At 32.1% G+C, this 19,670-nt stretch overlaps 1 protein-coding gene across 1 annotated transcript in view; it reads left to right on the top strand.

Annotated features, from left to right (window-relative positions):
* The window catches only part of LOC111626485 (unconventional myosin-Ib-like), a 472,422-nt gene that overhangs the window by 331,377 nt on the left and 121,375 nt on the right, over nucleotides 1-19,670 (top strand). Inside the window, exon 18 of the mRNA XM_023369864.1 lies at nucleotides 11,414-11,535. Within this exon, the coding sequence (XP_023225632.1) occupies nucleotides 11,414-11,535 (122 nt within the window). The remainder of the gene's footprint in view (nucleotides 1-11,413; nucleotides 11,536-19,670) is intronic.

The following is a 19,670-nucleotide window of genomic DNA, read 5'->3' as shown; positions in this document are numbered from 1 at the left end:
GTCTCTCTGGTTGATTGTCAGTCCAGTGATGCCATTACAGCCGGATTGTGTTGTTTTTCCACATGTTAGTGAGCATTCAAAATGTTTAAGACTATTGCCGATCCCGCCGACTGTGAAGTGCATTCTGTAATACGGTTTTTGAATGCAAAGAATGTTAAGCCAGTTTGAAATTCATTGTCAACTTGTAGAGATTTATGGTGAAAATGTAATGAGTGATGGAATGGCTAGAAAGTGGGTTTGACAATTCAATGCTGAACGCACTGATGTTCATGACGAAGCATGGAGTGGCTGGCCTTCTGTTGTCAATGATGGTTTGGTTGTAAAAGTGAATGAAAAAATTCCTGAAAACAAACGGTTCACAATAAGATTGCTTTGTGATGAGTTTCCACAAATTTCAAATACTGTTTTGCATGAGATTGTTGCAACAACCGATGTTCAGCAGTGGCTGTCTTCACTGGCGGCATCTTTCTTCGAAGAGGGTATAGACAAGTTGGTTTCCTGATATGACAAATGTCTGAACAATGGTGGTAACTATGTAGAAAAATAGTTTCAGACATGTTCTTTCATGTAAAAATAAATTTTGTTTTGAAAAAATATTTTTTATACGAGTTTTTCCAAAATGGTACTTATTTTCCGGACATGTCTCGTATCACTCCAATCATGGTCCATACTTTTATGTGCCCATGCCACTTGTTTTTCAGCTTGCTTTTCAGTTTTTGTAAAGATTTTGTATAGCAGTATTTGCATAGTTTTTGTGTAGAAGCAGTTTTTGTATAGTAGACCAATATTTAAGATTTTTTCATTTAGGCTCATTTGTATTTATTCCAACATCTGTACACTTGTTATGGAGCAAAACTTGGCCTTGGTGCAACACTAAGTCTGGACATGATTTGTAAATCTGGTAGATCACTTTGTCTTGCTTTTCAGTCATCAAACAATTTGATTCTCTCTCTGACAAGTCATCCACATTTCTAACCTCTTTATATTGACTCACCCACTTCTCCACAAATGACTTTGGTTTTTTAATTGATTTTGCAGCTGCTGCAATTAATAATTTTGGTCTTTTTGAGTGTGTAACTAAGAACACTGCTTTGTAAAACTAAATATTTTGCACTCATTTTGAAAAAGTGCTTCAAACAACATTAATGCTTCATATACTGTTAAATTGGTACTGTAAAACAGAGCAATTATTATGCATATGCTCAATGATCCAACACTTCCCTTCAATCTTTCCCTATTTTCTTTCCCTCTCTACTTACTATCACTTCCTCATCTAATTTCAATTTCATCACTTCTAATTTCTTAGAGGTAAAGTCTGTGCACATACAGACAACCTCTCTACTCTTTTAATGTAATGTAATGTAAAACAGAGTAAGATTACACTTTAAATAATTTGACCACATTAAACATTTGACCACAAAAAATAAAAGTATTAATTCATAAAAGTCACTTGAAATATTTCATTTAAAAAATTTAATAAATAATCATATTCATTGTTTCCATTCATAATGTTAAAGAAACAATATTTATCAGAAGACAATGAGGCATTATTAATAGTTTTTTATTGCTAGCACTTTCAACGAATCTATGTTAGTCATTGTCAGGCAAACAAAAATTTTAAAATCAAACACAAATGTTCTAGTGAGAATGAAATGCATATTATTTAAATTAAAAATTTTTGAATTAAAACAAAATTTCACTTTTTATTTATTAGATTAAAATAACAAGGAACATATACATCTGTATATCAATAATGAATTATATCTGAAGAAAAGTTTAGTGTAAAAAATTTTCATGTGTAAATGTATACATTAATTATATATAGGGAAGTCAAAAAGTAAGGTTCTTATTTTTCATTTGAAGGTAAACAAATTACCATATAAAAAAATGGAACAGATAGAAACATACATATGCAGTCTATTTTCTGACATAGTTACCTCATTTGTTGAGATATTTATCACAATAGTGGATCAAGGAATTGAAGCTTTAAGGAACGTGAACACTATGTTGCAGCCAACATTTGTACATGATAAGAATGCAACAATCTGACTAAATTAAACTGATAAAAATTGTAGTTTATTTCAATTAGTCTAGAAAATTGGAGGTGATTCATAAATGACTAATCAGAATTAGTACATTTTATATTTGTATGTAACAAGATGTCTGTGTCCATATTTTAGCAAGAACAAGTTGGCTTGTGAGGTAAATTGCAAACAAACTGTATTATGAAATTTTTCCAGTGACCAACTTGAGTTTTATAGAGGTTAGTTTATCCATATAATAAAATTTGTGTTGACTTCAAATATAAACATATATGAAGTTTATCCTGATGTCAACAATATAGTAATTCTCAATACAATTCTTAGTAAACATTTCTGAACAATTACTGAAGACTGCTATATTTAAACAAAGTAAATAAAATCAGGAGCTTAAAATTATTACTACACACAATATTAGAAAAACAAAACTGTATTCACACAAAACAGATGCATCACAAATGATGAAAAAGAAATGAAAGTAATCTGATATGATGGAAATTTATTATTGTTTACTAGGCTTTAATGCTAGAACCACCAAATTTGTAAACTAGCTATTACTGCCATGACTAGTCATTATGATCAGTTAATGCAAATTATATAATAAAACTTTATAGAAAGTTTTTATTTATAAAAAAATTTACATTTAATAGTGTTATATGAAATTAAAATAATACAAAGCAACAATTCTTGCAAACTTTTGTTTATGTAGTTTACATTTAGAACAATACAGTCGGTGATCAGTTAACGAACAGATCGGATAACGAACACTTTCGCGAAAGATTTTTATGTTCGGATAATGAACACCCTACAGAACAAACACAAGAAGAAGCCACGTAAAATAATGAATACCGATTGGTCTTCCCTTGTCTTCGGGCAACAATTCGAAACTTTTCGGAGTGTGGGAGATGTCGACATCAACGCTCAAGTCAGTATATACCAATCGGATAGTATTCCTTTGAACTTTGAAACTCTCCCTTGTAATTCCAGTCTTTTATTTTTCTGACAAAACAATTCTTTTATGTATTCGCGAGACTGTCGGGTAGGCACTCGTTAAGTTTTGCATCTGTTTTTCTTTTCAAAAGGTGAGCGTATAATAGCAAAGGTAGAGAGTGGGCAGAAGATGCCTAATGTTGCTGGGCAGTACGGCATGAACAGGTCTATAGTAGGGTGCAGTTCAATCTTATTTAAGAAGACTCAAGCAGCTAAAGGAGTAACAAAAATCACATCTGAGAAATAAAGAACATCGAAGAGTTCATAATGGAACCTGAAACGGATCTGACGACAGAAGAACGCCAAGAACTATTGAATGAACACCAAGAAACTTGGCGAGATATGTTTTCTTCTGAAAAAGAGGATTAATGCTGATATCTGTTATTAAAGATCCTTTGAAGAAGTGGGAGGATGTCAGAACAACAGTCTTAGAATGGCATCCAAACCAGGTTGAGGCTTGGGGATTTCTACAATTGTAATGCTATTAATTACTTACGAAAAATCCTGGAGAAGAGAGAAAAGCAATCAACTCAACATTAGACAGATTCTTTAACCCTTTCAAACAGAAAAAACTTGACTAATAAAAATGCAAGACTGTGTATGTATGTATTTTTATTATTACATATAAATAAACATAGTAAGAAAGCATATATATTTTTTATTTTTGGGGGTCTCTAGAACAAATTAATTAAATTCCCATTAAAACCTATGGTAAATCGATAATCGGTTAACGAACAATTGGGATAGTGAACAAAGTCTTGGAATGGATTATGTTCGTTAACCGATCACCCACTATATAGTTTTTTTGTTGTTCCAGCAGTGTAATTTTCACAAACAAATTTTTTACATGAATTGAATATATCTAGGGTTTTATTTTTCTATTTTGTCATTTGACTGGTGCCATTTTTACTGTTTGATTGTTTTTGGGTTGGAAATATATTTAGGAATTTGGTTCTGTTTCCTTGAACTTGCATAATATTCAAATAGTTCTTTTGAAATTTGTAATGTGTAGTTTCATCTTTTCACATTTTTTCCAGTTAGTTCTTTGCAAATTCATTAACAGCAGCAAAGTCAAGACTATTATAAAAGACTTGAACTGGCTATCTTCAAGAATATGCCTTCACCAAATATTTGTTTATCATTTCATCTAGATATCAGCCTAATACGTCATATTGTTATAAAATAATACTGTTTTTGGTTTTTTGTAGTCATTTGCAATGTACAGTATTTAATCAGATGCATGCAAGCTAGTTAGGAAAAGGACATTTTTGTTGCCTTTCCCTGACATATTGTTAAGAAACAACTGTTATTTCATACAATGGTAATAAAAGACAGTCAAATTGGCCAGTTTAGGAGTTGTAGGTGAAACACATGTTTCTGTTTCAAATTATTAATGAAAAATTCAAATTAATTGATGTACAGTTTTAAGACAAAATTTTATGAAAAGTCCAAAGATATAATTGCAAAATAACAATAATGGAAACTACAGCAAGTTAAACTGCTGGACTGGTTAGTTTGATCTGTAGAATTCTAGTGATTCTAGTGTTAAGGCTGGTTTACACTACACTTTTGTCAAGCACAATTAGAAATTATATTCCTATTTTATTCTGTGTTCTGCCACTGGATGACACCATGAACAGATAGAAATTAAGAAGGAAAAACAATTGTTCTATAACTTTCAGGTAGAACTCTCATCTCCTCATGTTAGTTAGTTGGGAAGTGTTCTCAAACTATGTACAAGTGTCTTAGCAGATTTGGATATCTGAAGACTCTAACTAGGATAGACTAACAATGTATAAAAAAAAGAGGAAGGAAGGGCAATCTGAAGACATCAGTGGAATAAGTTAATTAAGGTGACTAATGTTTTCAGTAACTTTAAGCTATCTTCATCAAGTTATGGCATAGTTAGTTGGGAAGTTAATTAAGGTGACTAAAGGTAATTAAGAAGACATCTTTTCATTCCTTTCTTCCATTGCCTTAGTCAAAGAGAGTTACAAATCTTATAACTCAACTGCAAATTCCACTACAACATTGCTTTGGCAGCAGTGTTGTTAGATAGTAACTTAGTGTGTTGGATCATAGTTTGTTTTGCTGTGCTGGAAAAATATTTTCCAAATTAAACCCAAATCCAACAGAAAAACAATATTTACCCAAAAACAAATGTTTTCACTAGCTTTGAGCTATCTTCATCAAGTTATGGCATAGTGTTTGAAAATAGAAACTAACTTCAAATGTCAATTTTTAAATGATGGTGAAACACCATCTGATTTGCTTGCTGCTGTAATGATGTAGAAATTAAAACTGGACTTCAAATAATGATCTCTAGGTTTGATGGAGGGTGTTTGTATCTTTAAAATTAATTGCTAATTTTAAAGATACAAATAAACTAATTTTTGAGGTGTTTGATGAATGGAAGCTCTAGCCAGATGTAGAAGTCAGGTCTCATGTAAGTGCATTTGAATCTGGTGTTCCTTGGCTAAAAGAGCTAAGCAGTGATGTTATGCCCTTTATTTATAGACATGAGATGTTCCTTTAATCATAAGCCTACCAGATTGTGTAACAATGGTGTAGATATATTCTAATTGTCAGTTAGATGTATTATCTGTAACCAGGATGGTGTAAACCCAAGATAGTAGGTGGTGTTTTTCTGTGCTTTTGTGAGCTCTGCAACTTCTTATTTCAACATTTAACTTATCCAGGCAAACATCACTCAGAATCCTAGATCTTGCTAACATTGTTTGCCATATCTCCTCGTTCCAATTCAAAGGGAAAGTATACATAAAGGGAAAAGGTATATCAATGGGAAGCCTCATCTCAGGCATACTATGTGAATTAGTAATTCAATGCCTTAAAAATAATGTCCTGCCTCAGTTTGAACAACACACAGCTCTTTATGTTAGATGTGTTAATGACATCTTCATCAACTGGTATTGAAGAGCAAATGATAATCTAAATGACATTAATTCCAATCTGTATGACTTATTCCTCTCAGTGGAACAAGAAAACCCCTTCTTGGCACATTTTATAAACCTTAAAGTCACCTTCCAAAGATGCAATATTTCCAACATGGTCTATAGGAAATCTTCTTACCATTCTTTATACATCCCAACACCTTCCCATGATCCCTTCACATACAAAATAGTGACTTTCAGAACCCTTATTAAGAGAGCTTTTACCTACATTTCAAACAATAAAGGAGGGCACAGGGGCTCAAATATATTACTATCATTTAAAGATTGACATTTGAAGTTACTTTCTATTTTCAAACACTAAACTTGATGAAGTTAGCTTAAAGCTATTGAAAACATTTGTTTTTTTGGGTAAGTATTATGTTTTTCTAGTACATTTGGGATTTTAATTTGGTGTTATTCATAATTTATCCAGTTTTTGTGATGGTTTATTGTATTTCCATCCAGTAACCAATAAAAAGACAATATTTGGAGAACATATCAATAGTAACCAATGAGATATATTATATTTGGTGGAAATATACAAGAAATCAAACACAACATGAAAGAGAGCTTTTGAAACATGGTAGATACTGAGGAAATATCAGTAGCATATATTAAAGAAGATGAATGCCTCTATAATCAAAAAACAAAAGATTACAATTATAAAATATTAAAAAAAAGAATGTTTTAGAAACTTTTGTAGATCTACTGTATTACCAGGTTATAATAAGGCTAATTTAACTAGCAATTATTGATTGTGGTACCGTCACAATGCCAGGCTGCAATATTTAATTTATTTCATATAAAATACATGTGCCAGGGGCAAGCCATCTCAAATTAGTAGTGTCTTGTCCCTGTACATTATATTTTTCCTTTAATAATAGAGTCGTGCCAGTCATCTATCTAACATCTTTTGGAAAAATTTTTAAATTGAAATAAAATGGTTTGCATCAGAAGTTTGTATTTAGTTAATCAGTGCTCCTCCCCTTGAGGTTATCATATCTGGTCTCTTCTTTCATCTATCTAACTCTGTTCTCAAGATTAATGAAGAACAGATGGACAAATGGACAACAGTGGGAATTTATAGGTCTACAATTTTTTCAGATTGCAATTCAATAATAATTAAATGTAAAGTAATTTGATTAGAGGTAGGCAGTTAGACCACCTACATCCATTCAAATTACTTTAATCTATAAATTAATATAAAGAAATTGCTTTTTGCCCTTGGTTTAATTTAATTAATTAAAAACCTACTAATGTGAGGTAGGAATAAGGACTTATCACACCAGTGATAACAAGCACAAACACCCAGTATCAATGGAATACATTTAATAAAACGAGAAGAGGTGTACATTAAAAATGATTAAATTAACAATTGACATGAAATAACCAAAATGCGTTTCGGACTATCGGAATAGTCCCTCTTCAGTTGATATACATGTATAAAAAGGTGAGATACTTAAAATTATACAAGACAAAGGAACCGTTATAAAGGTATGATCATTGAGCAATAAATGGGTGTAGAGGAGACAGGCTTAAGGTGGCTTCATTATGTTACATGGCAGCTTGACATAAGGGTTACTATTATAAACAGTATTAAAGTTAGCAAAATAATAAGGTAATTGTTTTACAAAATAAGTTATATCTACATACCATAACAGTAGTAAGATGGAGTTTGAAGGTGGCATTGCTATAAGATGCAGAGCAGTTATGAGGGAGGTGTGTTACAGGCAACATCTGGAGAACAAGTGGTGACTAACATCTTAATGGCCAACCTTCATTACATCACTTCTTAACCAGATGTTAGTATTAAGACTATAGATTTCATCATTTAATAGATGAGGGTCTGTGCTCAAATATCAACTGGGATCTAGGCAAATTATTCTATTATCCCACCACACATTAGTAGGTTTTTAATTAATTTAATTAAACCAAGGGCAAAAAGCAATTTCTTTACATTAAATTTAATTTATAGAATAATTTGCCTAGATCCCAGTCGATATTTGAGCACAGACCCTCATCTATTAAATGATGAAATCTATAGTCTTAATACTAACATCTGGTTAAGAAGTGATGTAATGAAGGTTGGCCATTAAGATGTTAGTCACCACTTGTTCTCCAGATGTTGCCTGTAACACACCTCCCTCATAACTGCTCTGCATCTTATAGCAATGCCACCTTCAAACTCCATCTTACTACTGTTATGGTATGTAGATATAACTTATTTTGTAAAACAATTACCTTATTATTTTGCTAACTTTAATACTGTTTATAATAGTAACCCTTATGTCAAGCTGCCATGTAACATAATGAAGCCACCTTAAGCCTGTCTCCACCTTAAGCCTGTCTGTCTCACCCATTTATTGCTCAATGATCATACCTTTATAACGGTTCCTTTGTCTTGTATAATTTTAAGTATCTCACCTTTTTATACATGTATACCAACTGAAGAGGGACTATTCCGATAGTCCAAAACGCATTTTGGTTATTTCATGTCAATTGTTAATTTAATCATTTAATTAATGTTAATCAGTTAATTTTTAATGTACACCCCTTCTCATTTTATTAAATGTATTCCATTGATACCTGGGTGTTTGTGCTTATTATCACTGTTGTGATAAGTCCTTATTCCTACCTCACATTAGTAGGTTTTTAATTAATTTACTTTACATCTAATAATAAACAACGCTTTTTTGCCCTTGACTATAAATTAGACAGAATTAGATAACCTAATAAATAGGTTATAACAATTTGCAGGGCTTATCACACCAAGGCCGACAGAAAGAAGGATCAGAACTTTTATAAAAAAGGATTGGTCTTTAATAATCACATTTCAAATTTAGGTAAGTATGCATTTCAGGTACAAGGACCCCTCATCAGCTTACAAACACATGATACCAACGTAACAAATACAACACCAATAAACAGCCAATACAACGAAATAACCAACATATGCAGTGTACTGCATTTACAGTTTCTCAATGTAACCCATACACTAAAAAGTAAAATATCAAGTATAAATTTGAATACAATGACAATGTGGTATAACATATTATCTGGGACAAGTAAATGTGATTATTAAAGACCAATCCTTTTTTATAAAAGTTCTGGTCCTTCTTTCTGTTGGCCTTGGTGTGATAAGTCCTGCAAATTGTTATCTAATTCTGTCTACTTTACATCTAATTATTAAATTAGCCTTATTATAGACCAATAGACACAGCAAATCATTTTGTATTATTAAAACTTGGGTTTGTGGATTGTTTATATATGTAATTATAGCAGAACAAATAAAAACTGATAATAAGCACTTTTCTTCAAATTTTTTTCTGTTTAAATATTTTTATAGGATGTTTTATTTACTATTGCTAACCAGTTTATACTATTAATGTGAGTAGTTAAGTATTTTACAGTCCAGTATTGAGCTGTGGTGGACAAATATGTATTGTGTAAATCAGCCTTTACTGGTAGAAAGATGTATCATGCAGACTTAGAGAATATTTTACATTTTTTTCAGAGTGGAAGCATATACCATGAAAGTACTTCTAGAAAGCAGATCAATGTGTGATTATACCAAATGGTACAACAGGCAGGATGGGAAAAAATTTTTTACTATAAACCTGTCAAATGTTTAACAGGTTTATAGTGCAGTACTGTATTATAAGCAACGTATGATCATACATCAGTGGTATATTCAGGTATTATTATAAGGGGCATTACGAATAGGTTTGTGCACAAAATTACTTTTGTAGATAAATCTCATAAGACTTACACACACAATGTTTGATTTGTTTATCTTTATTTAACTATTGGAAAGTCATATGAATAAATAATTAAGTATTTATAACAAATTTTCTTTCTGTATTTATTTTGAATTTTTGGCTAAGGATAAATTGACCAAATCCTGAAATTAAAAAGTGTGATGTTAGGCATGCACTTTGATGTGGTATCAAATGAGTCAAATGATCAACTCTGTTTAATGATTGTCAGTTCTCTAGCTTTCTGACAGCATTGATATCAGATGTTATGAATAATCAATGAACATTTTATTTATCCATATACTCATGTTAACAAAATAATGATACCTGCAATGATATCAGCAATGAACAGTTAATTATGACTTCAAGTGTAACTTTGTTTGCTGTAATCACCATTTTTTTTAACTCAGATAATTAGCAAAAAAATTAATTTCCTTTTAAGACTGATTCACAACTGTGTTACTTACCCTTGTACATCCATTGTTCTCTGACAGACAGAGTAGCTGAATTGGACAATAAATCTCCAATTGGACTACTGTTTCTATAAATTGGATATTAAAATTTTTACATTTGTAATTTGTATGCAATTTATTTTTCACTTGAAATTTATGTAATAAATACTGACTATCTTTGAATATACATGAAAACAATCTAAAATCAGGACATGTTTTGGACAGTTTTAAAGTAGGACAGCATATTAAAATGTAAGACAAAACAACCACCTTAAAAACTGAGTAAATTTGATAATAACAGCATCCAAAACCAAAATCAAGCATACAAAATAATAGAGGTAACATTTTTGTCAGGCTGATGATGTCAATTTAACACAGGCAAAAATGTTAGGTCCATTATTTTGTATGCTTGATTTTAGTTTTGGATACTGTTGTTAAAAAGTAGGACTGGCCTGTCTAATTTGGGACATCTGATTACTTTAGTTAAGGAGGACATAAGACTTCTCTTCTCTGTGAATATGTTTATGCCCTATATTATTATGCAACAGCAGCATTATTGTTGCAACAAATAGTCTCCTTAAGTTTTGTTTGAGTAGTGTGATAGTCAGATGCATTGACTGTTGCTCCATGAAGCCTTTGTTCAAACATTTAGTATAGTTGCCATTGCTAAACTAATATAGTCCAAGATTAAATAATGTTTATTGTGGATACTCTAATATTTTACAAAGAGGTAAACTAAAATACTAACTAATGCTAAAATTACAGCATGTTGCATATCTCATTTTTATAGAAATAAAATTAAGAAATTTCACTTTCTGAACATAATGCAACACATGGATGATATGCCAAGGGGAGTGCATCCCAGCAGGATTTTTATTGGAAATTGGCCTCTATATATTAAATATATATGAAGAAAACCCTTAAAACTTCACGTGGTCAGTCTGTTGGGGGAACACAAACTCATAACCAACTACCAGTGTTTGGTAGTTTTATCCACTTGGCCACTGGTGGACCTTACTTTCTGACACTCCTTAGCAGAAATTAGATTGTGTTATTGTATAAAGTAGATGTTTGTAAATGTTATGTAAGAACTGTAAAATGTAGAAAATTTTTAAAATAAATTTAATATATTTTACTTAATTTTTTTAAATGGATATTTAATTAAAAAGACTATAATCTGTTTTATACTTTTAGTACAAATTTTATAATTAATTCTGTGTTATTAGGAAATCCTCGCCGAACTACTTTTAAGCGTCCAGCAACAATTGCAACACAGTTTAGGATTTCAGTTAGTTCTTTAATGAAAAATTTACAGTCTAAACAACCTAATTATGTATTATGTATAAAGGTAAGTAAAATTTATAAAACTGTTTTCACTATCATAATTATGTGCAGCTAACTCATGGGTAATCTGTACTTAAAAGTCAATATGAAAGCAGGTGCTGGTTATCTGTCAATTTTAACATGTAATCATGAAACTTGTCAAACAGTTTTTCCTATGTATAAACCCATGAATAGCATTTTTAGATGTAAAAATTATTTATATGCTACAGACATTCATTAGTTATTGAAATTTTTTCCAAAGTCACCAAAACCAAATAGAGTCAAACCTTGGGTTTCAAACACCTCGCTTTTTGAACAATTTGATTTACGAACAAAATTTTGAATGCCATATTTGCCCTAGTTGCTGTACAATAACTCAGTTGTCAAACAAGCTATTTGACAAGAGCAGGCCACAGATTAGAGGAATACAGACAGTCAACTCTGTACACTTCTTGTGTTAAAGAAAGTTGACAGCTTGACCAACCAACAACAGGTTCAGAAGTTAGTAATGCCAAGATTGCTTCCTGTCATTAGACATAACAGCACAAACCATTGATGACATTGTTATTCAAATTAGATTTTAATGCATGTGTGGATAAGATACTACTACCATTTTTTGGTGTATATCACAACTGAATTTAAATCAAATTAATAAATAACAAACAATTACAGTAGAACCTCCATTATCCAGATTTTCGAGTATCCGGATTGTTCAAAATAAACAAAAATTTTACGAATTTGCTGATTTGCACTTGGAGAATTACAACACTGTTTATGTACGTGATGGAATGCATAACTTTTTTTGTTTCAACAACGTCTCACCCAGCACAGTGGTCGTAAACTCTTAAATATATTTTACGTAGTAATAAAAATATAACTTGACATACGTATTTATAAATAATTTATATTCAAATTACATCATTTCTATGACCAAGGGCGGCGTAAGGCATGGACGACGTGGGCCACCGCCTATGCCTCGCGGTCCGAAGGGCCTCGCGCCTCGAAGGTTTATGCATTACTTAAAAGCCGCGAACGCGACGAAAAAATTTTACTCGTCATAAAACGATAAATAGTTTGCCAAATTTTTATTCATAAAAATGCAGTTTCAACTGCTTTTTATTTTATAAAATCCGTCTTCTTGCGCCACCAGAGGGCCTTTTAAACAATAGGTAGTCTTAGCGTTGGTCAGTAGTAGTCCAAATTCAATACAAACGTTTGTTTCTTGAAAATTTGATCATGATTTAAATACAGTATTTACTTTTAATATTACTGATATGTCATTGAAAAGAAAACGTGTTGTATTATCATTAAAAGACAAATTAAAGTATCTGTTTCGATTATACGGATTTTTCCTTATCCGGACTACCTTCATCCCCAATTAGTCCGAATAATCAAGGTTCTACTGTATTTTGTTTTGACATTGTCACAATGCTGAAGCTGTAATTTTTAATCATATTTTAAATTTTTTAAGATTATAAATCAGTGGAAAATATTTCCTTTTTCTGTTAATGTTATTGGGTGGATTTTATAAGAGATGGAAACTATAAATTCTTTCGTTGGTTTGTTATGCAGGTCTCCTTATTAAAATATATGCTTTCCATCTGAAATTAGTAGTGTCTTGCCTCTGTACATTATACTTTTACTGTTACAATAGAGTTGTGCTGGTCATCCATCTAACTCTTTTCAGGGAAAAATTTTTGAATTGAAATAATGTCACTTCCATTTTGCACTGGAAGTTTGTATATAGTTAATCAGGACTTCCTGCCTCTAATTTTTCCATGTCTAGTTTCGGCTTTCATCTGCCTAACTCAGTTCTTGAGATTAAGGAACGACAGACAAAAGTGCAAATTTATAGGTCTACAATTTTTTTCAAATTGTAGCCCAAAAACCACATTAATTGACATTCACATAAAATAAATGACATTCAAAAATCTGTAGTTTAAAGGTGCTTAATACAAATTAAATAACAAAAATTTATTAATTAATTAATATAATATTATATATTATAATAATAATATTTAATTTAATATATATTATTACTAGGTAGCCAGTTACTTAAAACTAAAATTAATAAAAATTAAAACTCTGGTTTTTACACTGAAACTGAAACTATAAAATTAAATCAAAATTAATTAAATTAAAATTAAAATTTGAATCAAATCAGTTGAAACATAATATAGTGGTGAAAGTGTGGATAAAGTACTTGTTGTCTGTCTTGATTGATTTGGTTATACTGTATTTCATCTAGGCAGAGTCAAGTCTCTACAGGACTTTTTTGTGAAATGATGGTTTTTGTTTTGGTTGGGTTGTCACACCCAACCAAAACAACATTTTGACAGAACATTTTGCTTTTAATATATACTAGCTTACCCGTCGCGCATTGCTGCGATCTCAGAAGAAAGGAAATTCAAGCAAACTCGTTATGATAAAATTAAATTTACATTTTATCATTTTTATTGAAACTTATTATTATTATTCTCTTTCATCGGGAAAACATTTCAAAATGTTGTTTCAATTCTATTTATTTATTGGAGTGTTTGTGGATACACGATATTTTTTGTTTTTCTGTCTGGTGTGTACACGAATAAATCAGATTTCCCGATGCGTGAGCCGGCCACATACAGTTGTCTATGAGAGAAGCACGGATTCTCCAAATTTAGCCCATACACTCGCAGCAATTGTCAGAAGTGCGATATTCCCCATTTTTATATATATATTTTTTAATCTTTTATAATTTTAATTATTTAATTGCTCCTTCCTCTCTTCCTTGGCATGTTGTGAAATTTCTGATAGTTGGATAATAAACCATTTGATTGTAATTTGTCTTTTTAAATTATTTTGAGTCAATATTAAAATTTGGAAAAGGGGGATACCTAGATCGGTAAAATACGCGAATTTCTTCCTACAACTTCGGTTGTTATTGGGGGTACAGTTAAGGTTTTAACAAAGTTCGAGCGAATGCATAATTAGCAAAAAAAAAGTTGAAATAAAATGATTAAACAAAAATTATTACAAATATCGTAAATAACAGGTCACAAATGCATATATAGAGATATTTTTTGAAGGGGGAATGGTCTTCACAATTTGAAATCGATCGAACATACACTGCTCGAATGCTCGTGTAAACGCGCGCCATCTATCGTAGGATAAATGCCAGAAACCTTTGCGGGAGTGTATTAAAAAACTTCCCAAAGCTTCATGGCAATTGTACTATGCCAGAAACTTCACAGGAGTATATTAAACAACTTCTCAAAGTTTCATGGCAATCGGATAAACAGTGTGGTAATGCATGAAGGACACACACACACATTCATTTTCATATATATAGATATATATAAAATAGATATAGGTAATATTATATTATATTGCATTTGTAGGCATTTTTATGCTTGAAGTACAGCTGAAAAGATAAAAAAAAAAGCTTTGTATTTTGGGTTGGGAACAGATTAATTCATTTTACATTGTTTCTTATAGGAAAATTTGTTTCAGTTTTAGAACAATTTTTAAGAATGAATTAAGTTTGAAATCCGAAGTTTGACTGTACTGACATCTCTTGCCTTTAATTCTCTCCTGTTCATTTTCTATGCACAAATCTATAGTATACTTAAATTGATAATAGAATCAAACAAGTATATTTAATATCTTAAAATTTTATAAGTTTTTAATACTTTCCTCCACTCTGTATAACTACTAGAGAACTATTTAGAAGGTTCTGTTTAGTATCTGAGCAATTATCTTTCCAATTCATGTCAATGAATGTCATTGACATTAAAATGCATTTCTACAGTTACAATCAAAAATTGAATCTGTTACTGGTGTGTAAACTTCTGGTGTTAGTAAAGGGTTGAAGAGTATTGTAAAATGCATTTCTGTTTAGTTTTACAAATTTATTATAGCCATGTGGTTTCTGTAGGCAGAGAAATCTTGTTCCTCTGCCTAAAGAAGCTACCGTATTTTTCGCCGTATAAGACGCACCGGCATATAAGACGCACCCAATTTTAAAGGAGGCAAATTCAGAAAAAAAAAAAATTATGAACCAAATTCTGTAGTAAAATATTTTATATCAACTGTATAAAGTTAACAGCAGTTAAGAAAAATTTTATGTCAACCATGTAACATACTAAGAGCTATCTTTACTATCATAAACAGTCAGCAAACAGTGAAAGTAACAAAAATAAGGCTGTCATGTTTTTATTCTAACCCCAAGAATTCCTCTTCTTTGCTGCTATCAGAAATGAGGAAGGACAGATCCACGCAGTCATTGTCATCACTTTCTTTCTCACTGGTGTCAAATAAGACGTCGTCTTCTGTTCCATCCAAGGCATTACTAATGCCACACTTCTTGAATGATTTTACAACAATGTCTTTCTTTACGGAGTCCCATGACCTTTTAACCCATTCACACACTTGTGTGATAGTGGGCCTCTTCATCCGTCCAGTAGGAGTCAGATCATGGTTCCCAGCTGCCATCCAGGTGTTCCACTCCTCTCGCATCAGAACTTTGAACGGTTTGTTAATAGAAACGTCCAGAGGTTGCAGCTGGCTGGTAAGACCACCAGGAATCACAGCTATTTGGGTCTTAATTTCCTTAAAGTTCTTTTTAGTAGTTTCTGTAATGTGCGCTCTGAACTGGTCAAGCACCAACAAGGAAGATTTCTTCAGAAGCCCGCCAGGACGTTTAGACCACACTTTATCAATCCACAGCCTCATGCCATTTTCGTCCATCCACCCTTTATCATGAACGTGCACGATGACTCCCCGTGGAATTGTTTCTTTTGGGAATGTTTTTCTTTTAAAGATCAACATTGGCGGCAGTTTGGTACCATCTGCACAGCAGGACAGCACAACCGAGTAGTGGGTTTTCTCATGCCCTGAGGTTTTTACGGTTATGCTTTTGGCTCCTTTGTTATCTACGGTTCTGTTAGACGGCACATCAAATGTTAGCGGGACTTCATCCATGTTCCCAATCTGGCTCATTTCAAAGTTATTCTTCTTCCTCGCATCAATAACAAACTTATGAAAAGACAGAATCTTTGATTCGTATTCCTTTGGCATTTTTTGTGCAATTCTGGTTTTGGTGCGCATAGAAAGGCCAGATCTCTTCATAAATCTATAGCACCACGATGGTGATCCGGTGAAATCCTGAATGCCTTTCTCCACAGCAATGCGTTTGGCCTCATAGATTATCATTTTTGTTGAGACAGAAAGTCCATTTTGCCGGTGACGTGTGATCCACTCCTTTACTTCTACCTCTAACTCTGGCCACTTTGCAGTTGGTCCACGCAAAGTGTGCTTGCTTTTATCCAACTTTTGGAGCTGATCCTCCTGTTTCCTCCACTCTCTTATCATTTTCTCAGTTGGAGGTGGCCCAAAGTGTCTCTCACCTGCTCTGTTTCCATGCTCCTTAGCAAATTTTATTACTTCCAGCTTAAAAGCAACTTTATATGCCAGTCTCTTCTGCTTTGACATCTTGATGGGGTGGTATGAAATATGATATATTTCATTCAGATATACCATACTACATATATCACTGCTATTAGCTGAGCGCAGAGACGAGTGCCTTCACCCGCTCCCGTGCTGGCTTACGAGACTCTAAAAAGTGCACAAAGCCAGCGCGGGAGAGAGCGAAGGCACGTGCCTCTTCGCCCAGCCAATCGCAGCGCGAGGCAAAGACCGTCCAAAGCCAGTGCGAGGCAGAGCGGAGCTTCCTGGTATCAGACGGCGCCAAGAGGTGGAAGGGAACGGAGTGGCCGAGTATTCCTGCGGTTATGTATGTATGCAGAAGTGGAGGGGCAGCGGAGGGCCATGGTGGGCTTTTGTATTTGCCATATAAGACGCAGGCACTTTTTCCCCCCCGATTTTGGAGAGAAAAAGTGCGTCTTATACGGCGAAAAATACGGTAATTATCAAACAAAAATGTTTAAGTAAACACTTTTATAATTTCTGTTTTTTATTTTATCTCATTAAAGATTTTCATTTTCAGTAACTTTGTCTCAAATGTTTACACTTTCAGATAGGCACCTACTACTACAGTATTTACTATTATTATTATGGTTTTGGTAGAATCAAATGTATATAACTTGATTTAAATCAAGTTATATACTTGTAATACAAGTTATATACTTATAACTCAAATGTATCAAATGTATATAACTTGATTTAAATCAAGTTATATACATTTGATACATTTGAAGTTATAAAACTGTTCTGTTTTGTTGTTAAGAATTTCCTAACTATATGACATGTATAGTAAGATTCTTTCTGTAATATGATTCATTTGTTGTTGTGAAGCTCTAATGTTTATAGAAACTTTGTATAGTATGTATGATATGATGTCTGTGTAAGAAAGAACTATTGGCATTAAGTACTTTATTCATTCTCTACAGTTGCTTCATGGGCAAGTTCTGAGTAGTTATTAATTTTTCAGTGTATTTTCTATGTTATGGGGTTTGAAACAACTATGTCCATAATGTATGTTACTTTGTTTTGTTTGTCAAGAATGTGATGTCTGATCTGTTTTGACATAGTTTTTTTATGATTATGATTCAATTATAGTATATGCTATGTGTATTCTCTTTTATGACCATTTGAGGTATATGGTATGGTTGTTTTGAGGTGTATATTAAAACAGAATAAAGTGTAAATAAGATAATACAAGAAGTGTTGATACATCGGATTTAACTTAAAGATCCAGATTTATTTTAAAAAATAAACAGTTTTTAACATATAAAAGAAAAGTATAAGCAAGCATAAAATCAGAGATGCAATCATGTACATCAAGAAAAAGGGAAAAAAACACACACAAACAAACAAACAAACAAACAAACACAAACACACAAAAAAAAATTGGATAATCAACAGCTGGGGTTATAGTATAAAATTGCAATAATGGTAATTAAAATTACAAAAATTGTCATTCTAATTGTCTTTCACACAAAACAAAGAAAAATGGTAATCCCGACACATAAAAATCATATCTATCTGCTCTCATCCCTTCCTTTTTTCCTTTTTATTCCAGATTTTCTTCATGAGTTCCTTTTCTTTCTTCCACTTGTCAATTCTGATTCCTTTGCATGCCCTTCCTCTGTTTGATTTCCTTGTAAACCCCACCTTATCAAACTTTCTTGAATTTTCCTTTTTATAATTGTTAATTGTTTACATCTGTCAAAAAAAATGCCTCCAGTACTTTCTGAAACTGTTGTAGCCAATAGTCAAGAAACTCCTTTTTTACAGAACTACACAAGTTCCAAGGTCACAGTAAAAACTACACAATAAATTGGTTCATGAATGCATTATTTCATTTTGTACAAAATAGTAAAATTATTAATATTACAAAAGAATAGATAATAGTATTTTGATATTGCTGAGAATAAAAAGTGTCAAATCTCACAAAAATTTACTCTTAGAATGGAAAATTTCCTGAATCAACTCTTTGGTAGTTGGCTATCTTAGTTGTGTACATTTAATGGCATACTATTTTTGTCTGCAAAAGTTACAGGTTTGTGAAATTGTGATGTTTCTTGTTTTCTGTAGAAAACTTCTCACAGTTTCTCTATTTGTTTATAATACAGATTTAAAATATCTATGAGATCTTGTCCTCCCTCTTTATGAGGAAGAGTCATCCTTTCTACAGACTACTTAGTGAGAAGTTTGTTGTGTTTTGTTAATGATTTTCCTTGAAGTTGTTCTAGTTCTGTGTGTGTACAGTACATTGTATAACTTTAAATGACTGTGTCAATACTGGGACAACTTATGTTTTGATTGCTTTAAATGTATGTTTTGCATTCAACTAAATTGTTAGTATTGAGTTTAATTTGTTGTTGTATTCTTTTCTCAGTTTATATTTTATTTATATGTATTTTGTCAGTTTGGTCTGTTGGAATCTTAAATACAGGTAACCCCCGTATAACACGGCACTTCTATAGCACGGATTCACTCTAACACGGTTCGAGAATTGGTACCATCCCCCGTATAACACGGTACTTTTATAGCACGGATTCACTCTGACACGGTTCGAGAATTGGGTAAAACCCTCGTACAACAGGAAATGTAATAAATTTTTACATACTTAAGTAATAATAGTTCACGAAAATTATTATTTTCGTGAACTATTAGTACTTAAGTATGTAAATTTTCTCTTCTCGCCTTCTGTCGATACAC

This window comes from Centruroides sculpturatus, unplaced genomic scaffold (assembly GCF_000671375.1).
Source record: "Centruroides sculpturatus isolate CEXI.00-Female unplaced genomic scaffold, Cexi_2.0 scaffold318, whole genome shotgun sequence".
In the NCBI taxonomy this organism is placed as follows: domain Eukaryota; kingdom Metazoa; phylum Arthropoda; class Arachnida; order Scorpiones; family Buthidae; genus Centruroides; species Centruroides sculpturatus.
Note: the sequence above shows the minus strand (reverse complement) of the source record. Positions and strands in the feature narration are given on the sequence as shown.